This window comes from Mycteria americana, chromosome 2, assembly GCF_035582795.1.
Source record: "Mycteria americana isolate JAX WOST 10 ecotype Jacksonville Zoo and Gardens chromosome 2, USCA_MyAme_1.0, whole genome shotgun sequence".
Lineage (NCBI taxonomy): Eukaryota > Metazoa > Chordata > Aves > Ciconiiformes > Ciconiidae > Mycteria > Mycteria americana.
This window is the reverse complement of record NC_134366.1, coordinates 55,103,201-55,121,986: the sequence shown is the minus strand read 5'-3', so window position 1 is coordinate 55,121,986 and position 18,786 is coordinate 55,103,201. Positions and strand designations below refer to the sequence as shown.

Genomic DNA, 18,786 nt, shown 5'->3' with positions numbered 1-18,786 from the left:
GATTTCTGTTTCATTATATGTCATTTTAATACCACTCTGAAACCCTGCTTGTAATTAAAAAGTTTCACTCTGGGGAAAAAAGTGCTTTTTCTCTCTCTCTTTTAATGAATTTGCAAATGGGACAAATGCATGGTGCAATCTGCAAAGAATTTATACCAAAATAGAAGAATCCCTCTTTATGAGTGCCTGACATCTGTACAGGTTTTTTAATCCCTCCCTCTCTTTCACTCTTTTAGGAACAAAGAGTGAATAATTACTTAAGAAAAAATTAATCCATTAAAATAACTTCTGTCAAACTCAGCTGTGGTATAAGGAGCTGCTATTTCACTGTGTTCAAATTGCCTTTACTAGAGTGGCATTACCTTATGTTGTGTGTGAATTTGGCCGTAAAACCTTACCTGACTACTCTGGAAAGCTCCTGGACCTTTCTTGAGAAATCCTTGCATTAGGAAGTATCCTGTCCGCGGTCTCACTTACACAGAGTCCATTGTATCTACGTAAGAGTTCTGGTGCTTTTGAAAATCTGAGTTAAATTTTTTTGAGCTTTGCAGTAAAGCTGGAAAGAAGGAAGAAAGAAACATAATTCATACCTGTCTTGACTTAATGAGATTATTACGGAATAGACTGATTCCTTTAGGATTTGCCAGAAAAAAAGAAAAAAAAAAGCTACAGGAAAAAAAAAGAAAAACCAAACACAGGATCTTTCAACTTAGTTGTGTCTATAAAAATTACACATGAGGAGTCCAGAGTTTGTCTCAGATGCAGTAGTTGCCTCATACTCCAGAGTGATAACGTGACTGATCATCCTTCCTTGCTTCCTCTTAGAAAGAGGGGGAGAAAAAGAAAAAGAGAGAGTAGTAATATATCTTCTGTTGCTAATGCTGATATGCGATCTAAAGGGATTTGAGCCAACTTGGAGAAGTCTTTGAAACCAGCAGTAAAATTAATTAAGAAAGTTTGAGAGGGCTACGGATGGAAGGGATAATACAGAGAAGATTTCATTTAGCTTTGAAGAGGAACCCTTCCTAAGCAAGTGTTTCACATTTGGGAGGAGGATGAAATTGCAAAATAATCCCTTTTTCTTTACATTTATTTTCGTTACTCCAGATCATTTAGAACAGAAGTGAGTTGAGGGGGGACGTTTCACACACACACAAATCGTAGTGTTGTTATCTAGAGAGTGATGCATTTTCTTCTGTGTCTTCACTTAAAAGACTATCCTCTTGCTTCTGGTACTTGCACTTTCTTAAATGTCATGGGAAGAGTAGGCAGCATTTTGAGGGATGGTCCCAGTAGGAATTTATCTGCATCCTTATTTTGCTTCTTCTATTTCATTTATGTCTGAGGAAGAAAGCATGTCATGCCTGTGCCAAAACAAGAGCCCTAACCCTAACAAGAGCCCAAACACCTCTCTTGCTAATCCCACCTGGAGAACGCCTGGCACACGGAATTTGGTGGCCATCCTGAAACACTGAAAATGTCTGATAAACTTTCCTTCCTTGAAAGGCAAAGTAGACTTCTAAGTAGGTTTGGTTTGTTTCTCCCTTTGCATAAATCCTAATTAGTGCTGGGGAGGACAGTTTGCACTTGCAGATTACCATCTGGACAACCTTATTGCATGATTTTTACAGAGGCCTTGGGAGAAATGGAAGTCTCAAAGTCGAAAATAACCTTTTTATCTAACCTTCTCAAAATATGATGTTTTGCAAATCCTAACCAGGACTTGAAAGCATACAGGATTTTGCAGAGTTATGCTTACACTTGCAAAAAATTCAAACCCATCTTTTTCTGCAATCTGAAAATGCATGAGAGAAAAAAAAGTTTTCTCCTAAAGAAATAATGAAATATTGTAAAAATAAAATGCCTGTAGGGTCTTTGAACTATATAAAAAAATGGAGTTGCCAGTCAGACTCTCCTGGTGTTATTGAAAAAATACCAGCTTAATGTCAGTCAAAATAACTTTTTTTAAAATTAAATGCTTGATCGATCCTAAAAATTAAGAGTTCAGGAATATTAAGCATAGCCAATAACAGAAGTGCTTGTCACCTACAGAAAAGTGAAAAATAGAAAGCCCTTAGCAATGGCTACTCTAACACCAATTTAACTTGGACACAGAATTGCAAAGACCTCATGCAGGCTCACTTGGCAACACTTACCTTCTTTGGTCCTCTATTTCTATCATCCATTGCTATTTTTAGCTCCATCTGTAAAAATATGTTTTTGCCAAGGAGCAAAGGCAGGATAAATTGCAGAAAGCATGTAAGCAAACAAAGAAATCACAAAGCTTACAGGGCAGTCACAGCTGCAGTTTTGTTAAGCTGCTTCCCATTCGTTCCCTGGCTTTGTGTTACCTATTTAGATCATAAAGCTGCTCAGGCAAGAACTTGGTCTTTTGGCTTTTTTGTTTATGCTTAAAGGCTGCAGCACGTTGTTTGTACCTATGTAAATACATTACTTACTCTTACAGGAGAAGATCTGCACTGCCCCACTCCAAGGAAAACTGGGAAAATTTTGTTAAGTCATTTAGCGATATTGCTTCGTACAAGCACCTATAATGGATATGGGCAGCTTCAAGTTCTCAGCTCATGGTCTGCCTTTTCTGGGATGTATTACCTAGGTACAATGCTGTGCTAAGAGGTCAGTGTGGCCTGCAGGCAAGCCAGGAGTGATGTCTCATCTCTGGCCAACTCAAAATGTTGAAATAAGGAGATTTGTCAGCACCTTTCTGTGCAGCCATGCTGCAGAGGTCTTACTGTCACTAAAACGTCTAGTGTAACAACCTGAGCATAGTCTGAAGCGAAGTAGCCGGCTGTGGAGAACAGTTACCATTTGGGTTAGGACAGCATTTGGTTATTCAACACGGGCATTTTTGTGCTGTTGAGTAACGCACCTGGCTGCTCACTGTTGTGCCAGGAAGGTATGGGTCTACAGTGGTAAATCCTTTATCATGTCTGCCAGTGCTATGGAAATGTCTTGGATAGTCACTGGGTCTCAGGTGGCACAGGCTAGTGACTTGTATGTGAATTTTGCGCAGAGAGACTTCTTAGCTGGTGTGGTCCATTCTTACAGCTCTAATTTGCTCTAATTGGTCACTAATTGGAAGATGGTTTGTCTTGAATTGCTGATGGTTAGCAGCCACCTTCTAATTGCCATTTGTTCATACATCTGTTCATGGTTTGACTGTACATAATTATCCTTGAGTGATGTTTTATTTTGGCATGCATTTCTCTGGGAGGCAGTGTGAGTACCACAGAACTCCTCTGTGATGTAGGGTAAAGATGTAGGAGGTGTTCTTTGCATGTATGTAGTGAGTAAGGCATAGGGCTTCATCTGCTGTATCTACTAACAGTACTATGTACATGATTAAAAGAACAACAATTGCTGTACTAAATACATGAAAATGAATTATAGCATGCTAGTCGTGTGAGCCAGAAGGCTAGACTCCTTGAATTCAGTAGAAAATTTTGCTTTGTGGGTTTTTTTATCTCTTTCTCTCCAGTAACCCCAGGAACTACATGCAGCGCTTTTATATGGCATCTCGTAACTGTAGCAAATACCGATTCACAGACATGGAACAGTCAGGTGGAAAATTCCTGTCAGGGAAGTGCAAGCCTTCCTTGTCCCATGAGGAGTGGGCCATGGAAACCAGCCGCTGTCTATGTCTAATCAGACCTAACGTGTAGCACCAGTGACATGCTAATAAAACTGTCAGGCCTCAGGATCAGTAATTTACACCCGTGTTTTTAGATTCTCTGTAAGAAAAAAAGAAACTCTGCTTGTGGATGAAAAATGATGTGTGAATCTGTAAGGCTAGGCTGAAAAGAAGCAGATGCTGACATTTCTAGAGTTAATATTTTTGCCTTAAAAACACATCTGTCATCAGCCTCCACTTATAAGAGCGGAGGAGCACTTATCTAAATAAACATGGCAGCTGTTTTATATGATGGGCCTGTTTTTGTAAAATATTGTATCATTTTGAAAGGTATAGTTGCCATTAGTGTTAACTTACAATAATAGGTTGGAGTGTGTAGCTATTCTCTGCTTTAGAGTAATTTCAAATGACACTTTCTCACATTATCAGAGAACCTCCCTGCAAGGCCAGCACGAGTAGAGTGAAGGTTAATAACTGGACGTGTGTGCAGCTGAGAACACTGCAAATGCTGAATCTTGCTGAGGAGAGAGTTCTGGATTGTAATCTCAGGAGCATGTTAAAAAAATGAGGAGTAGGGAAAAAAAGACAAGAACTTTTGGAGAAGTAAATTATCAAAGTTCTCTGCCTGTGGGATGAGGGTTACAATATAAATAATTCACATTTTTTCAAATGTCTTTGCTCTGCTAATTAACTTACTTCTTTCCAGTAGTTCAACAAATCCTACGCATAAAAATGTATGATTCTGTTTCCTATGGGAATCTTTAATGAGCCACTTTACACTGATTTTAAGACCATTTTACATCATTAGACAGGTACAAAGGAGACTTAACAGGGCCAAGGAGAGACCTACACTTGCAACCAAAACCAAATTTTATTTGCTTGCTTATTATCTCTCTTAGGGACTACTAACAGCTTTTGATGATGAGGCAGTAAGCCAAATATAAGAACGCATTGTAATTTGCATTTCCAATTGCATGTGGTGTGAGCCCCATTCTTAGTCTTAATATGATGTCAGTATTTTCTGAAATGTAAAATGCAGAAAGACCTTCCTGTGTGAGAAGTCTTCCTTTGGGTTATGTGCCCTCTTCATTAGGCTCTAGAAACATAATCCTTCTTTCTAAACAACCTAATGGTTTCATATGGATCTTTTCATTTTTGACTGCTCGGTTATGTTGCTTTATCAAGAGGATGATGGAGTGCCTTCGCCTCAGGCTGCGCCTCTATTCTGAAGTGCTTTGGTCAGCACGATGTTATTGGAAATGTAGATACAAGTATTTCCAGCTCCTCTGGCAGTCTTTTTGAACAAAGCTGGCCATGGGCTGTGGCCTGAACATGGCCTATGTATATGGCTTTGCAAAGAATTTAGATATAAGACTATCCAGTTTGTGAGTGTCATGTGAGCTTAGCTGAGAGATAAGTGCCCAGCTGGTTGGCTTGCCATAACTGTGCTGATGCAGAACAAATGCAGCAGCAGGCCTTTAGAAGAGCTGGCCTGGCCAAAATATAGCCAGCTCTGGCGTGCTATGGTGCCTAAATGGTTAAACCCATATTTCTGTAGGTTCTACATCATGCCTAAGCTGTCCCTGAGGAACCTACGATCTTTATAGATCTGGGCATCGGCCTTTTACAGATGCATTGCTGCCAATGAGAAGCCAGTAATTAGCAACAGGATCCCACCCATAAATTAACAGCAGTAGCTGGATATGAACTTTATTGAGAAAAAATTGGAAGAAAAGACAGGGGAGACCTGAGTGTATGTCATGCAGGGGTGTGAAGGAGGAACAGACTTCTTAGGGTTTCATCCACCCTCTCCCCATGCATGTGCAGATGGTTTGCAAGCTAGGAAGGAGGGGAAAAAACTGTGATTCCCCTATCAGTCTTGCTAGCCAGGACTGGGAAATGTCAGAATTTGCTGCTGATGCTTCTGTAAGTCATTACCCCTGGAGGAAGGGGGAAGCGGTAGAGGAACTGTGACTTGTAAATGATTCCTGATCAAAGTGCTTCCCAAGGCTATTCCTGGAGAGCTGCAGATTCCTCAGCACCCCTTGCTCAGGCTTGTGTTTAAGACTAAAATGTGTTACTTTCCCTTGATCACAAGCTGGAGTGTGCCCTATCCTGGAGTAAAGCCAAGCCATATCTCTGGGGAGGGACAGCTCTAGGCAGTACAAAGCAGTGGAATGTTCACTGTGGTATTAGGGATGTTACTATAGATAAGTACTGTTGGCCTACAGCGAGTCTAATCCTACACCACTTCAGGTAGACTGAAGCTACCCCTCTGACTGCTTCACTGTAGGAACAGTTTCGTAACCTCCTGGTTTCATAAAGGTATCCTAGTTTTCCTAAAATTTCATTTCCAAGAAATCCTCTGAATGAGTTGCAGTTTAGCACTTTCTCTTGCTGAAGTCTGCATAACACTTTAAAGTGTATTTTTAACTCTCTTTGCTAAGTGCTTAGGACAAACAGGATCTCCTGTTAATGAAAACCTTTGATGGATGCATTAAGGAAGCAGTGCATATGTAATCCTATATTTCCTGAGGTTACCTCAGCAGTATACGTGGAGCGTGGAGCATAACATTTAAGGAGGGTATGTGCATGTATAAAGGTCTTGTAAAAAGCTAGAAGTAGTGTCCTTACTACTACCACAACAGTATGATTTATTTTACCATGGATGTTCTACAGATATCAGTGTGCTTTATGATCAAACCTTCAGGCAAGGACATCCATAAATTGTAGAAACAGCCAGTGAAGGATTAAGTCTCAACCTCTCCAATACCTCATTGCCCTGAATCACTGAAGGAGATTTGTTCTCTTTGCTTGTGAATGGAACAGTGACTTGGTGTGGGCTATTCTGGCAGGTTTTGACCTAGTAACAACTTTTCCAAATTCAGGTGTGTAGGCACCTTCTTCTAAATTGTGTGCTTTTTTTCCTCTTCCAAGAACAACCCTAGTTAGTTTTATTCATGACCTTGTTTATACATTTGCAGCTCCAAAAACTGAAGCTTCAAACCATGCAATTAAATGAAGTTCATATTGTCTACAAGAAAGTATCCTCACCACTGAAAATAAAGCCTTTATTTTGTATCTAAATGCCAGATGTCAGAATTCGGGCATTTGGAGATTTAATTCACTCGAATCTTGCAATTTAGTCCTGCAGATAACTGAAGGCAAATTATTTAAAACTAATGCTCTAAGGCAGAGCTGTGCGGATACATCTGTAGAGTTTCTTGTTGTGACCAAGTACTTTAAAGAATGATGATGAAGTGAGAGTCAGAATTGTCACCTTTCTCAGGACCACAATGGTACTAGTATTCTGCGTGTGCAAGAAACACACTGGGGACACTGGAGGGATTTAATAACTGTGTATCTCTGCGAATGGACTGTTCAGAAGGAAAAGCTGTTCTCAGAGGGGAGGCCAGTACTGCACTGTAATGTAGGAATTGGAAGTGGGGGTGAAGGTAGTCGCCGATAGCTGCCAAAGTGTGGGGTTTATAGGAGTACCATTTACTGTAGGACATAGCAAGAAAAGCTTGTAAGGTACTATCACAAAGCTTATGCTGCAGAAAAAGAAAAAAAAAGAAGAACTTTTGTGCAAGTTTATCTTATGAAAAGCAAGTGCTATTTATATAAATATATTGTGGCAGTGACTATCATTTTGCAAGCACTGGGTTAGGACTTTGAAACGTTATGCAAATGCACTGGTGGTGTATACACGACTGTACACCCACTGGACTGTGCTTCATGTGTTCTTGATGCCAGTGAAAACAAAGCGTTCTCCAGCTGATTCAGGGGAAAAGTCATGGCTGCAAGAACCCAGGACCTGCTTTACAGAGCTACTGCTCTGCTTCTAATAACTGAGGTTAGGAAAGTCCCTTGGATTTAACCCTAACTTTCTTATTATCTGGGATGGGACGTGAATAAGCTGAAGAAGCTTGTTAGTGGTTTTTAATAGTTTTTCTGGCCACAGTTTCCAGCATAACATGTTTTATTGCAATTTTTCATAGAAACAGTTCTTTTTAGAAGAGAAATAAATAATCATGTGGCTCACAGCAAAGCTTCCATAGTCACTGGAGACCTCTGGTTTAACAGCTAAATTAATCACGAATAGCTGAACTCTTTCCTGCAGTGGCATGCCAGAATTGTTTCCTTGCCAATGTCTTTGCTTCCCTTCTGCTGTCCCCATGAATCTTCTGCTCTTTACCCCCAAGGTGGTGGAGAGCTCTGCCCCTTTCTGCAGTGTGGGGCTGCCCTCATGGCCCACTCCTGCTTATGTGGTTATTTTGGCTCGTCTTTCACCATTACCCTGTGCAACTTCTGGGACTTTTGTTCAAAATGCTGTCATCCAAAGTGGACTGAAAATCAATGGAAAGACTCCCACTGATTTGTATGACCTTTGATGCAGTCTTTGCCTACATCCCGCCTTAAAATCCACCTTTTCCACGAGGTGTGTGTCTTCTAACCTCCAGCATTATAGAAAGGCATTGTGCTATAGTGAGTGCTGTACAGTGCTAGATCCCTATCCCTGTTTTCCCTACCAGCATTCAGAGAGATGACTTGGCACTGTTTGAGTGTGCCCTGTGCAGCAACTGGTAGGGATATTAGAGGGGGAAGCATAGCCTATAGAAGGTTTATAGTAAACACCAAGACATGCGTGGAGGGTACGTGCAGTGGTACCTGTGGTTGCAGCATTTCTGTTAAGCAGCTCTCTATTAATAAAGAGCTAGTTTTAATTTCAGCAGTCTCAAGACTTTTGATGCTACTGCCCTGCATGGACTATAGAAGGTGCAGTAGCAGCAATCAGTTTAATGAGACCTGCAGCAAGGAAGAGAGTGATTAGTAAGTGTGTGAAATGGCAGCAAGTGATAGAGGTGATGTGAAAGGATTCAGACTAGAGGAAAAGCTGGATTTGAGATGCTGGCCAATTAATCATCTCCATACTGAAAGCAAGAACTAACCTGCTATGTAGCATTGAGCATTGTTGGTAAAGTTGAGAAAATGAAGATAACTTTTTAGATACTCTCTCACTAGGAAAAAAAATCTGAGAAGTGAGTGATGCTCTGTTGCTGGGAATAGTGCCTGGGATAATTAAACAGCCCATGAAGGTGCAAACAAAGGTGCAGTGCGAATCCAGACATCTCTGAGCTGTAGAGAGATACTGCTGATTTTTTTAACTTACTATCAACTAGCAGAAGAAGGAATAGGCACTTATATTACAGAGTTGAAAGCTCTGCCTTCTGCATGTAACTTTTGAGACAAGTACCTAATGAAAGACAGAATAATTTGTGGGACATGTTATTCCTGCTTGCAGGAGAGATCTGTTGGGAGAAACAGATCTACCCCTGGAAAAAGCCTGAGTTGTTGAACTGTCCAGGAGAAGGATCAATAAAATAACAGCTCCCAAAGCAGAACAAGTATGTGGGCTCCAGCTGAAAGCATCCAGCACTCAGGGTAGTTGCAGGCCAGTCTGGAACACAGGTATAATGAACCTATGTAGGTACTGGGGAAAAAAACCCAGGAAAGACAGGAAGAAGAATGCCTCATCTCATGGGAATGGTGCAATAGGTATGGGAAACAGACTTATGTCTTATGTCCCATTGCCCCTGCTAACCCAGGAATTTTGTTCCAGGAGCAGCATAAGTAATGAAACTCTGTTTCTATAGATGTGTGGCCCTTGCTCATTTATCTGCCCTGACTGCAATCATCTGAGCTTTCCTCCAGCACCTCCATGACATGAGCACCAAGCAAAAGGCAGGAGGTCTGGGAGATGCTGCCTGGATGGCCAGCTGCTGCCTAACACTGTGGGATGCTTTCTGGTGTCCCTTCTGGGAAAGAAACTGGGGACTCTCTACTCTCTGCAGCAGTCAGTTTTCACAAAACTTGTAGGAACTTAATGTCCTTGAGATCTTAATGTCATTTTGATTTTTGCTATTTTATCTCTATATCCCTTTTTCAGAGGAGTCCCTTGATCATTTGTGGCTGTAGCTGATCAGGGATTCACAAGCTACAGGTGCCTGGTTTGTGCCTGCATAAGCCTTCTTTCCTTAGGAAATCAGTCTGAAAAGTGAAAAGTACACACCATGATTAAATCTTTCAAGGCTTCCAAGTGAAGAGGGGCTATTTACAACATCACTTTCGACAGAGCCAAGAGCTCAGTGTGTAAGCCCTGGAGGGGAGAGGGCTGCTGGCTGTTCAGCTGCTAAACTGTGCAGCTAGGCTGTTGGGTCAGTGAGTGATTTGATTTCAGCTGGATTGTGAAGCCAGATGCAATATAATCCCTGCAACACTTCTGCGCAGCGCTGTTATACCAGAGAAATATGACCAAGTGCTGGTTGCGCTGAGTCCCCCGGCTGAGAGCAGAGTGCCGTGTAACCTTCCCCGAGGAGCCCTTCTGCAGTTCCAGCAACTGTGAAATTTTAGGAGCAGTGTCTCTGCCTGTGCATAGTTAAAGAAAGCTACTGTGCAACCCAAGATTTCATTTTCCAGAACGTTCCCTTTCACCCAAGGCAGTAAATACCCTGGTCCTCCACCTCCTCCCACAGGAGCGTAGGTGCAAATCATCTTTTGAAACTTGAAAGAACCAGGACCAGCAGCTCTCTAGCACTCCATTTTCAAAGTGGAGAGCTATACCCCAGAACAGCATACTTCACTCTCTAGGAGGATGCTGTGATATTTCAGCAAACAAACACAGCACACCATTTCCCTCTGAAAAAGATAAAATTTCTTTTCTTCATATAAGCAATCCCAGGAAATGCGGCTCTCGAGAAGAGGAATAGATGGCAAGACTGGATTGGGTTGGCCCATACACAAGTCACTTTGTACACATGGTATTTGGTTGATGGAAAGCATGACCGTATTTAGAGGCTTCATCCTACCCTAAATTACCGACTAACGGATAATTTAGCTATTTCCTCAGCAGCTGGATACAACCACATACAGATTAACTTCCAGAAGAGGGAGGCTTTTCGGTTCCTGGTTTTAGGTCAAGATGTTCTAACTCTGTGACACTTTGCAACTGCACTTGCAATTTACTAGGAGCTCGGGGACATGAATTTACATTAGTTGGAGATAACTAATCAAACTTTCTTATTAATACAGCTTATTGATGACACAAACAGTACACCTAACTACTTGTATCATAAGGGCGCACATGGAGGGAGAGGTGGTAGAGGCAAACTCTTAACTGCTAGAAATTGATGGAGTTCTTTAGACTTCTCTTGGCTGTGTCAAGGAACGCCTTTGCATCAGACTGAGAGAAAATAGTGGGAAAGGACAGCTTAAGAATTGTGCCTTTACTTTGCCCCAGAGTTTGCTCTAGAAATTTATTCATAAGAATCTTTCAGTTTACCACTTCTAATCTGTATAGATTTTAGGTAATTCTTAAGACATTTAAGACAATAATTTATATCCACACTGATCTGCATGATCTGGTATTAAAATGAAGGTGAGTTCTTTAAAGCATTTGCTGCATATGCAGTTCTTAGGACACCACTTTAGACTGGCACTAGGACCACTTTCTAAAGCCTTCCTATAGCAGTGATATCTCAGCAAATAGGGTTTGAGATTAGATCCAGAGTTTAGAAATCTAGCACACACAAGGCAGTACAAATACCTGCTGTTTTGAACTGAAGCTCAAGATCTCCCTATTCTGAATTTTATCCAATACTTTCTAAAGAGGCATTTTAAAAATCCTAGTCTAGACAATAGATCAGGCTGCAGGGATATGGGAAGCTTTGGCTTGTCTGTCTGTCTATTTGCTGAACTGATTGATGTGCTGTTTGCTTTTATGCTGAGAACTGTTTTGCTACTCCGTGCATTTCCTAAAAACCTTCTCCCTCCTGTGACCCTTCCAGGGAACACTCACTGTGCGTGACACAGCTGTTTTAGGGGCCCTGAAATACTGTGTAAGGGCAAAGTTACTCTCAGAGGCTGTCTGTCACATACTGTACCAGCATTCTTATAAGAACCAGAGAGTCTTTCATCCTCTGTCTTTCAGAGACAGAGGAAACCTCTGTCCTCCTGAGATTTCATGAATGCTTTCAAAATCTGCTTATGGCAAGGGCAGCTCTGCTGTTGGTAGTCGCTGTTCTTGCCCTCATGGTAGATGGAGCCCAATGCTCTTGGAGATTAATTGCAGCAGGCTCCCAACCTTTGGGGAGTTTTTGGATGGACAGTTTTTTCTGCAAACATTTTTCTCTCTGTCTGTCCTAGCACACAGGCTGCATACATGCTGTGCACCATGCATGTGGGTAAACCTGCCCAGAAAACTGCACTCTATCCTTCATCCAGTGTCTCCAGCAAAGTCAGCCACAGCCTGGATGGGTGCATCTCTCAACTCTGCCAAGTTTCTTGTGTCCTTATTGAACAGTGAAGTATCATAGTTGAGGTAGGAGCTTAGCAGAAGTGGATGGACAGGTAGCTAGACTAGCTCCATGCTTTTGTTTTAGGAAAGACTCGTTATCTGTCTTTCTCAAAGATGGACCTCTCGTGAGAGAGTTAGAAAGTGCTACTTCATCTTCCCTTCTCTTCTGTCTCTTGAGAAAGCTGCTGAGACAAGACGATATCTCAGTCCATACCGTCCTCTGAGCCGATGCCAGGGAGCCTCTTGCTTTGTTTTGCAGATAAAAGGTGGCAGCAGGAGTTATAGTGTTTTTGTTTGTTTCTGAAGTGGAAAGTTAATCTTTGCATTGTAGACTGTAGATTTCTTACAAAATCTGTTACCTCCGGAGGACTGTGGACTGCAGCAGCATCCCCTGATTAAGGCTTCACGTAACTATGGCTCAAGGATTTATTTGCCTCGCTCTTGAATAGCATTTCTCACAGGAAGCAGCTGTCACTTGTACTTTATTGGTCTGCACTGGCTTCCGGTTCAGGTTTGGTTTTACTGGAAGGTGTTGCTTCGGACCTGGAATATTCTGGCTGCCTGGGAGATGTTACGCTTAACAGGGAAATGTGAGCTAAAAGCTGTAGATGTAATTGGGAGGTGGAGGAGGCAAGGTGTTTACTGTACGCTTCCCACCCTGGCTTAGGCTGTCCAGAGCCAACCCTTTTGCTCTCCAGAGTTATTTTTTCCCCTTGATTTTTTTGTTGAACTTTTGTTGCACTGCGTTTTCTACACAGCTCTATTCCATGCAATTTAAAGCACTGGCAGTGCTAGCTAATCCTGCTTTGAAAGCTGGTATTCTGAATGCTTTGTGAGTTTTGAATTGTGATGACTGAGGCTTTTAAGAAAATAGAAATACTGTGTAGATTTTGACATTTCCTTATAGTGCCCAACGAGCTATCTCTGTAAGCTCTGTAGGAAAAGTAGAATTATGCTTACTTTCAATGGTACAGGTTGATTTGTTTCAGACTGTTTTTGAACTTGCATCCTAGCATGATATTCAAGCCTGGAAAAGCCTATCTGAGACAGAAGCGAGCTAGAAAGCAGTTTGATGTTAAAAAGCAACATTACAGCTGGAAGCAGGAGTAGCAGTGGGGTATATAGAGAGATGCAACTGGACTTAGTTTTGTGCAGAGGAGGGGCCAGTACAAAAAAGTATAAAAGGAGCTATAAACAAAAGGCTGAAATGAAGAAATATTTCATATTATCCATGGCATTTAATATAAAAAAATTCTATGTAACAGACTGCAAAGGCAAGGTCTCAATAATGTGCTAAGCTTGAGCTTTGATTCAATCTGTCAGAGAAGCAAGACTCCATTGCAGTTCCACAGAGGCATAGGATATGTGAATATTAAATACGGAAGCAAGGTTGCAAGAAAGGACCAGTGCTCACGATGTGTTGAAGTATTGCTTTATCTTCCATGGATATATCCCTGATCCTGTCACCAGACTGGTGGAGGTCTCCATGCCCTACTTCCCCATTTGCTGAATTGTCACCAAAGTTTGACATTTGTCTTCTTTTAGCCTTTTTCCCTGGGCTGAATGACAGCACTGCTTCAGAGAACCCTTCTTTGGTATTTTCTCTTTCATTCTGCACCTGTGTCTCTTCTCACAGAGCTATTCCCTGAGCATCATAAGGAACATCAGTGAAGAATTCATTTTGTTTTGTCAAGTTTCTGGTCTGACCCTTAATTTAGAGCAGTCATTTCAGTCTACAATAAACTCTGTGTTCCTGCATGCCACAGTGAAAGAATTACGAGCAGTCCTTAGCCATGTGCATTCAGGATGCTTTGGTGGCCCCATGGGACATGTAGACTTCAGTGCCTGAAAACTTATTATAAAACGGGGGTACAATCAGTACGTTATTTTCTGTATAATAGTGTATATGTGGGTCTGCCCATATGTAAAAGCTTTTTACATGATTCACTGAGGCCATTAGTGGAATGGCATACCATCATTTCAGGCACAGAGCTCTTCAAAATGAACAGCTTTTTCCATTTTTCCCCAGGGAACCCCGAGAGGTATCCATTGTGTAGGTGGGAGGATACTGTTCATAAGTCTTCCATCACAGCATCCAGGAACACAAAGCTTATTGTTGGGATGAGCCTGCAGCTCTGAGTGATAAATAAGGCAGGGCAGTTAGATGAAAAGGGCTGACTTCTCTGCTAACACAAAGGTGGACTGATTTTTAAAGTTGAACAACCTGGACCTCTCATGAGTGTATAGAGCACTATTAGTAGAGGATCCAGAGCTAAACACAGTATTCTATAAGCACGGTGAAGTAATCAGGCAACAGAGCAGAATAAGAACAAAGACCTCTTTTGACTGACTTAATCTTAGACATATATTCTGTGCTTTCATCTTTGCTGTGCTTTTTGCCTCTCTCTGTTTCCGATATTTGTTGATACACCAGGATCTATCCAGTCCAGGTTGCCTATTTTTTTCTTTTTTTTGCCACATTCATTCTCAAAATTTCATATACCATCTTGGTTTTCTGTCCTCTGAAGAAAGCAGACCTCTGGGTTTCCTTGGTTGGACTCGGAGGCTAACAAGAATGTGCTTTCTTAAGTGATTTTGGCTTATTTGGTTTCTGAGGTCATGGACATAGTGGAAGAACACCTGCTCTCATCTTGTTTCAGCACTTAATCCCTGTTCCAGACAAGCCTAGAAGGGCACGGCACAGGAGGTGAAGAATAATGTAAAAAATTGCTCAATAACTTTTTTGAACATCCGGAAAGGTTCATGGATAATGATTTTATTCTCCCTGGTTTTCTCATATCCACACCAAGAAATAAGATAGAAAGACACTGTTTCTTCAACTATTACATTCATTGCTTGAGAGAATGAATAAATATGAATAATCCAAGGTCCCTGCAAGCAATATAGAAAGTGTTGAAGGACAATTGTACACATTCCTTGTATGCCTGATGCAAGCAGAAATTTCTGTTGGCAAATACTGCTTTGGCTAAAGCTTTTCAAGACTTGTTACCAGTCTGTGTGGGTGTGTGCACATCTACTTGACATTTTGCTTTATTTTGTTTTTTAACTGAGCCTATTTTCCTTCAGGGTGGCAGGACACAGTGCATCCAAGAAGTCTGCCCCATTCTCTCATGTCCCCAGCACCTCAGTCACATTCCTGCTGGACAGTGTTGCCCCAAATGCTTAGGTGAGTGTTTTCTTTCCTGGGAATTTTGTAATTAATGTGATACGTTTCTGCGTAGCATCTTTTATACCAGTATTTCACAATACTCGTAAATTCTGGGAGGTGGAAGAGACAGTATTGCTCAGTGGAGTTTATAATCTACAGGTTTAAACAGGTACTCAGGGTCAGTGTGTAGGATTGTGATGGGTGGTACTAAGCAAGCAGCCACAGAAGACCATTTGAGCATAGGCCAGTTGGCTTGCTTAGAGAGACAAATGTAGAGGTGTTTCCCACCTTCATTACACACGTTTTACAAAGGAGGTTGAGGCGGAAGGAGATGTTTCATTGGGATTTGCCACAAGAAAAAGGCCTCACCCTCTCATATTTTCATTCAAGTGTGCATTTGCATTCTTGGTTTTGAGGAAATGCAGGTCAGAGGAAACTTCTGGACTGAAATGTCCTTCTTAGAAGCTGTTGTCAGAGAGGCCAGGGACCCAGGAGTCTGCCTCATGGTTGCCTTCTTATGGTGGAATCACAGTTTCAGCCAGGAATATTTTCAATTATGTCTTTCCAACACATTTTAAAGGAGTAAGTCAGAGGCCTCTAAGAAGGGCTAATTCTTCCAAGTCATGCCAAGGAAGGCAGTGACCTTTGAGAGTCCTTATTTTGCTCTTACCATGTCCACAGATCCCACAGGGTAACGTTCCTCAGTATGCATCCCTCTGTTTCATAAACAGGGAGCAGTTACATCCTACCAAGTAAATTAGCTTTAATTTGGTCTATGAGGTTATAACTAGGTTTGGAAAATTTTCAGAGCTGATAACTCCCAGTTCTTCAACAGAAACTTTTTGTCACTTTGACCATATCTTTACTGCTATCCAAAGTCTGTTTCCAGGGCTAGGTTAGGGGTAGAGAGCGGTCTGGCCTTGGAGGCAGCAAGCCATAGAGAGTTCCAGCTTCTCATAATACTTAACAATTTCAACTGTTTGAAACAACCTTTTATTTATTTATTTATTTATTTGGTAATTGAGAAGTGCTACAGATAAGTATCTGCCTGGAACATTTAACCGCAGCACCAGAGAGTAATACAGTAGAGGAATGAAATGAAGAGAACAGTCCAAATGCTGAGCTTCTATTTTGGCTGAGGACATTTTTCCTTTCCTTCTGTAAACTCCCCTTGTCCTCTCTACCCCATGCTTTTCCCAACTGAGCCTTCCCCTCCTTGATCTAGGCATTCAAAACCCAGCTTTAATTTTTGACTGCTTCATGGGGATTTTTCTACAGATTCTTTTTTCCCTCTTAGAAATGTCTGTAAATGAGTTCACTAATAATAATGATTTTCATTTTATGTGGCCTTCGCTCTAAAGCATGTCATATACCTGTGAATAGATAATGTCTGTTCACAGGGAAGTGTTGAAAGTTTTGGAGCAGAGGTAGAGCCAAGGGATGTGTAGCACACTGCATGGCAGTCGGTAAAGAGAAACGTTTTCAGGGATGCTGAGGCATGGTTTTTAAAGTATCATGTGGAGGACCTCCCTGCAGTTGAATTCCTGATACTCAGCGTATATAGCTTAGAAGAATGCAGTGGACGCTACTGGGACTTGAATTATTAGTTTAACTAGTGGTTATGATCCAGCAAAGCTGACCATTAAGCCAATATCTTCACCACCACATCTTTTAAAGTGGTAGCTCCTTTGTCAGTGTTTTTTACCAACCATTTGAACTAGGTTGGCCACCCAGAATTGCGCTCAGTGGTTTGCAAAGCATGGCAAGAGGGTGTGAGAGAGAACTGGACTTTTGATCACTTGTTGACATAAGTTATGCGACTGAAGTCCTGGCCCCACATAGAGCCGTAGAAGTGTTGTTACAGGCGGGACTATGGCTAGGCTTTGCCCATAAGTGGTGCATGGATGTAGAGCAGTTCCTTTTAGGGCTACTGAGCATCCTCACCTGATTTCATATGTCAGTCCTGCAAAAGAAATTAAGCCTTTTCAGAAAGACACACATTCAGTAAAAGGAAGGCTGGTTATGCAAGCACAGATTAGTCCAAGGTAGCTAATTTGCAAGAGAGAGGTGTTCAAATTGTGTCTAACTGAACAATAGCAATTATTTCTTAACATTTGCTTAATAGTTATTTTAACATTAGATTTGTAAAAACTCAAGGCTAATCCAATGGATTTTGCTGTGTGCTTATCCTTTTGTTCAATTATATCTCAGAGGAAAATGGAACCTTTTTCTTTTAAGCTGTTCTACATTTATCAAGAATTATTGAAAATGGAAGGAATTACAGTGTGCCAAGACCTTGTGGTTTGAGAGCTAAAGTATTGGCCTAGTACTTAGTGACTTCTTGTATGTACTTATAGTGGCCATTCCCTACCTCGGAATTGATGCCTATTTAACATCAGACCTCAGAAATGATAAGCAAGGAGACTGGCAGCCACTCATAAAAGAACATATGAGTTGGCTGCCACCAAAAGTAAACGGGAAGGTATTCAAAACCAGGAAGATAAGTATAGTGATTTCATGTGAGTTTTTGTAAAGAGCTCATGTTTGTGTATCATAATGGTCACTTGTTTAAAATAACCTACTAGGAAAGAAGAACCTGAGGAATAAGAGAAGCTTGCAGACCTGCAAAGTGTGTTGCAACTTGGATCTGCAGCTGCTTGCAAGATTGCAGGACTTCAGGAAGGATTTGATATTGATGCTGCCTTCCCTGTATAGTGCTCTAAACCTTGCCTCGCTCTCATGAAACCCAAATATTTTATGGGTTATGGAAATGAAATATATCGTGTTGCCCTCATTCTGCTCATAAACGATGCAAATGCCTGTATTTCTTGCAACCTTGTGTGAACATGGTACACCAAGCTATCTCAATAAGACCGGACAACACCTATGGGTTTTTTGCATCAGTGTCACTGAGTTGGTTTAGTTTGGCTGCTGTGAACCCCTGAGGTAGATATGCTAAAACCAGTTAAGGCTGCTTTATTTGATAAGTTATTGCATTAAGTTAAAGACTGTTTAAACTAGTTTAAGTGTACCTACCCTGAGAGTTTGCAGTGCTTACTTTTTATTCCTTTAGCTGCACTGTGCACTTTATGATGAGAAGGAGAAGAAAGATTTTTCCAATATAAACATGCCATAAATCATATTTATATTCCCTCCCATGGTAGAATTTGTGCAGATGAATGTGTGCTAGAAGAACAGTGAACTGTTAAAAGTACGTATTTTTTTCACACCAAAATGGAAACACATAGCAAATGACACATTGCACATGAATTTGGTCTGGTGACAATAAGCCCTACTATTTTTGTTGACAATATGGCATCTTTTCAACCACATTCTGTTTCTATTACTGTTTATTTATATTCAGGACAGAGGAAAGTGTTTGACCTCCCATTTGGAAGCTGTCTCTTTCACAGCAACGTGTATGATAATGGGTCCTTGTTTATTTATGACAACTGCACAATGTGTACATGCAAGGTAAGTCCACAGTGCTTTGGTTTTGTGTGCTGCTGGTTGTCTGGCTTGGCAGTAATTTGTAGGGCTGTGGAACTGTAAGCCCTGATACTCTTCTTCTTTGGCATCTTGTGTGGTCCCTGAGAATCTGATCTGAAG

At 41.3% G+C, this 18,786-nt stretch overlaps 1 protein-coding gene across 1 annotated transcript in view; it reads left to right on the top strand.

Annotated features, from left to right (window-relative positions):
- BMPER (BMP binding endothelial regulator) overlaps nucleotides 1-18,786 on the top strand; it is a 144,784-nt gene that overhangs the window by 57,532 nt on the left and 68,466 nt on the right. Inside the window, exons 7-8 of the mRNA XM_075495600.1 lie at nucleotides 15,096-15,195; nucleotides 18,542-18,651. Coding sequence (XP_075351715.1) covers nucleotides 15,096-15,195; nucleotides 18,542-18,651 — 210 coding nt within the window. The remainder of the gene's footprint in view (nucleotides 1-15,095; nucleotides 15,196-18,541; nucleotides 18,652-18,786) is intronic.